General features: G+C 41.8%; 1 protein-coding gene across 2 annotated transcripts in view; it reads right to left on the reverse strand.

The window, feature by feature from the left end:
* Nucleotides 1-4633, reverse strand: part of sox13 (SRY-box transcription factor 13) — a gene marked incomplete at its 5' end in the record, with an annotated part of 18664 nt that overhangs the window by 7920 nt on the left and 6111 nt on the right. The window contains 6 exon segments of one of the 2 annotated variants that reach the window (XM_014023700.1): nt 275-387; nt 546-711; nt 1089-1165; nt 1567-1678; nt 1756-1824; nt 3471-3643. In XM_014023700.1, coding sequence (XP_013879154.1) covers nt 275-387; nt 546-711; nt 1089-1165; nt 1567-1678; nt 1756-1824; nt 3471-3643 — 710 coding nt within the window. 2 annotated transcript variants of the gene reach the window in all.

Raw genomic sequence — 4633 nt, forward strand, 5'->3', positions numbered from 1 at the left:
AGTATATACCCCAAATATATACAAGTATACACTAAATATCAAATATATGTATGAGTATATACACTATAGACAACATATCTAATTTTATTTGTGGTTTGTATTTTTATTTTATATAAATTAATTTAGTTATTTTTAAAAAAATGAATAAAGTGAAAAACTGATTCTAAAAAAATGTACATTTGTACATTATACACCCCATATATACCATGTATGTACCATATGTACCATGCACTATACAGTAGCTGAAGATCAGAGTGAGGTAGTTTTAGCTCACCATTTTCCCTCCACCATCCCTGTCTCTGTCCCTCCCTCCGTTGCTGTGGCTCCTCAGGAGCTGCTGGGCATCATGGATGGCCTGGGTGACCACGTCCCCATCTCCCAGAAAACCTGAGGCAAACAGTGACAACCAGTTGGTAAATCAGTGAGAACACAGCTGTGGTTCTGTGAGATCTGGTCCCAGTGAGTCCCAGTTGGAGGTGTAGGAGTGTCCGATACTGGTACACCCCCCCCGAAGTCCTCCTCAGGTCTGTGTGTGGTTTACTCACCGAGGGTGGGGCGAGGTGGGCTGTGGGACACCTCCCTCTGCAGATCTCTGGACCTGTAGGCCCCCTGCAGTCCCAGGGATCCCACCTCCAGGCCCTGAGGACTGGAGGCCTTCCCCAGCTCCAGGCCCTTGGGTTTGGAGGTGAGGTTGAGGGGCTGACTGGCCTCCTGAACACAGAGCAGAAGCAGCAGGTGGAGGGGTGAGGCGTGTGTTTAACGTGTCGCAGCACATCTGTCACACCTTCGGCTGATCTTCAGCCTCTAACTGCTGCTGTTGACTCAAGCTGCATGGCTCTATCTGTTCTAAAGAACACTTCATGCAAGCAGTTTGTGCTGCACACACACACACACACACACACGCACACAGAGCAAACCTTTGAACAGTGGGTGTGGTGTGGTACTGAAGCATTTCAGGCTCCAGAAAAACAAATTGTTTCTTTAATCCTGAGGGAATCACTTTCTTTAAGATCTTTAACCCGTTCAGCACCTCTCTGAGCAGGAGCACACCACTGTCCCAGCTGACAGAAACCATCACTGATACTCACCTGCCGGAACGAACCACTGCTCCTTTTCACGGGGGTGGCATGAGAATTGGACAGCAGCTGCATGGAGTAGTCCACCGCTGGAAGAGACAAAGACATCTTCAGACCTGTGTCCCAGGAGGACTGTCCTTCAGTTTTACATGAGAACAACCAGGAGGACAGAAAGAACCACAGACCAGACCTCAACAACCTGTCTGAGATTCAAACATACTTCAGAGGAACACAAGGGACTAAAAACTGCACAGCTCCCCTTTAATTATCTTATTAATTCAGTTCAATGTCGTTTACAGAAAACCAAGTCCAATAAATGTGTCAGGTCTCTGTCCAAAACCATTCACATAGTATGTCAACTTCCAGGTTATGCTCCTGTATCTTGTTTTTTCTGCCTGGAACAACTCTGCCTTGTTTCACTCAGCTGCACATGCAGAGTTGATCATTTCTGTTGGATGAATCAATCTGATCTGAAAGCAGTGAGACTTACTGGGCTTGCAGGGGATGGGCTGCAGCGGCAGCGGCATGGGGGGGTCAGAGGTGACGGGGAGGGGCTGGGTGTTTGGGTGGAAGGCTGGGATCATCACGTAGGGCATGTTCACCTGCTGGGACAAAGAACAGGTGATCTCCAACATGCTGACCTCCACACAGAGCGCCTGATGTGCGAGGAGCAGCTGACCTGGATCTGCTGCTGGAGCAGGTTGATCTTATGCTGCTGCTGGATCAGCTGCTGCTGCTGCTTGGCGATCTGAGACACAGGACAAGTTCTTTAGCTGCTACAGCACAAGAAACAGCCGTCAACACTTCCAACACAAACAGGGTTAAAGTACTTGTGACATGAAATTTTTTGAGATAAACAGAAATGCATTTTTGGAAAGATAACATTGATAACTTATTGCAAAAGAAATTTCACACCGCTGAGATGAACAGTTGTTGAGATATTTGCATGTGAAGTAACAGGAAGTGATGTCAAAGGGGAATGTCTGCAGTGGACATGTCATTGCTACGACTAACAACACAGGCTGTAGAGAAGAATCTGATGTTTCTTTACATTATTTTGAGTCTCTATCAAAGAGAGATGAAGAAGAGTTAACATTTAAATGATAATGTTTTAATACACAAAGACCAAAGATTTTATTTTATTAATGAGTTCCTCTTTGATGTCACTTCCTGTCTTACTTTGGCTGAGATAAATTCAAAAGAAAATAGGCAAAATGGGTAAAATCATGTGTATTTGGGCAATTTTCTTAAGTATAAAGGTGTTTTCTTTGACTTTTTGTTTTTGAAGTARATGCATGCCACAGGCACTTTAAAGGATTTTAGTAATCAACATCTTACCCACTGTAGATAGCTCCCTGATGTTTAAAACAAGAATTTATTTCTGGGTGTTAGTGACTAAATGACCAGGCACTTCATTAAATATTATTGTTTTCATCTGTATTTAACCCTCTGAAGTCACTTCATGTGCACTGCGTCACATGACCTAATTCCATCGTTCTACCCACAAAGACACGCCCTCTCTGAGACTCTGTTTCAATTTTAGTTACAAGTAGCGATGTCAAACTTTTCTCCAGGTTTTAAATTGTGTCGACAGACCATGCATATCTGGAGTTATGATAAATATTCWACACTAGGCATGGGACTGTATGAAATTATGACYGTATGATAAACTTGGGCAAAAATATCTGCAGCGGCACAGACAAGAGGAAAAATAAATATTAAACACTAATACCATACGAAATTGTAGTGGTTTTGAAACCCTTACTTTGAAACACCTGGAGTCCACTTAGACCCACTTTCCTCTCAGAGTTAAATCTTTTTCGGTGTTTAGGACACAGACAGAACAGCCTGCAGATGTCTTCATGAACGTCTCTAATGTTCAGCAGAGAAAGAAGAGTTCTGTCCAATCTAACAGGTCAGTCAGACTAGCCATGAGCTCATCATTTGTCCGAAGTGAAGCAGCTGAAGAAGCTTTCTGCAGCAGGTAAGATAGCAGCTCTTCTTCATGTTTGTTGGGTCTTTGAAATCTTTGTCATGTTTGGTTCTTTTCAGATGTCAAAATGACTTTTAATATCTGGAACTTTTATACTTTGTAAATGTTTTGTTTTATGTAGAAAATAAAATCTGATAAGACTTCAGTTTTTTTTTTCCAAAAACATTTTCTTTAAAATCTTCAGCAAAGCAGCTTTATTTTTAGCTTATTTTAGCTTTTAGCTGCTATCTTGGCCTTTTTGACTTGTAGCAATAACTCAGCTGGATATATCGTATTTTGAACAGCATGTGGACACTTTTCTCCATTTGATTTACATTTGTACAGAACTTTAGTTTAAAATGTCTGAAAATCTGGTCTGATGACACTGAGGTGGGCTTCATGGAGCCAGTCCTGGGTGGTACCTGTTCCTGCTGCTGCCGGGCCAGCTCCATCTGCTGTTGCTGCTTCTCCAGCAGCAGCGCGGCCATGTTCCTCTGCTCAGAGTGGGCCCCCAGCAGCTGCTCTCTGAGCCCACTCAGCTGGTTGATCATCAGCAGCAGCTGCAGCTCCTTCTCTGCCAGAGACTCAGGGGTACCTGTGGAGGGGGACGGGATCAGGAGAATGGTTTCTCCAGGTTTTCATCATGTTAAAATAATTTTTTTATTAAATGTTAAATAAGAAGATTGACTTGATCCTTCTGCAGTTACAGTAGTTGTGTTGATCAGTTTCTCTGTGTTTCAGTTCAGGTCTTTGTGTTCTGCTCAGTAGTTTTGGGTTTTTTATCAGTCCAACATTAATTCTTCTCTGTAATTTGTCCAGTCTGTTCCTGTTTCTCTTTATAATGAATTTATTTATTCATTTCACTTTATTTACATTGCACCAAGTCACAACAAACATCCTCTCAGGTCTCTGTACACAATTTACAATAGTTTTCTTCTAGAGCCGAGTCAGCCTTTTGTTTCCTCTGGTTTAATAATAAAGCTTCAGTTTTCTTCTCCATCTGTTGAGCCAACCTGACTGTTAATAAGACATAAATAGTTATTTTATTATGACACCCGCCCCCCGTCCAGTTTGTGTATTTATTTATCTATATGAAGTGATTTTTGATCAACCGTAGAATGGAAACCACTGCACTGATCAGCATAAAATTTATCAGCACTGTAGATGAGTCTGACCTACACTGCACCAGCCAACGGCTTTACAATAGACCCCATATTTGAGGAGGGGGCTCCATCTAATAAGGGGATGTCCGGACATACAAATATGCTTAAAGCTCAAAAACTATTCAGCATAGGAGCTTCAGATTTTGAGTTCTGATGCATTGGTGCTTTGTGTACGTATGGAGGGTCATACAAGTTACTGATATGTGGTATCTAGTTACATTATTTGTTTATCCTGTGCTAATAAGTACTTGTTCTTTATTCAAACGGCTGCAGGATTTGAATATATATGAAGAAATATGAATATATATGAAGAAATATGAATATATACAGCGGGTAAAATAAGTATTGAACACGTCAACATTTTTCTCAGTAAATATATTACTAGAGGTGCTGATGACATGAAATTTTCACCAGATGTTGGT

This window comes from Austrofundulus limnaeus, unplaced genomic scaffold (genome assembly GCF_001266775.1).
Source record: "Austrofundulus limnaeus strain Quisiro unplaced genomic scaffold, Austrofundulus_limnaeus-1.0 Scaffold387, whole genome shotgun sequence".
In the NCBI taxonomy this organism is placed as follows: domain Eukaryota; kingdom Metazoa; phylum Chordata; class Actinopteri; order Cyprinodontiformes; family Rivulidae; genus Austrofundulus; species Austrofundulus limnaeus.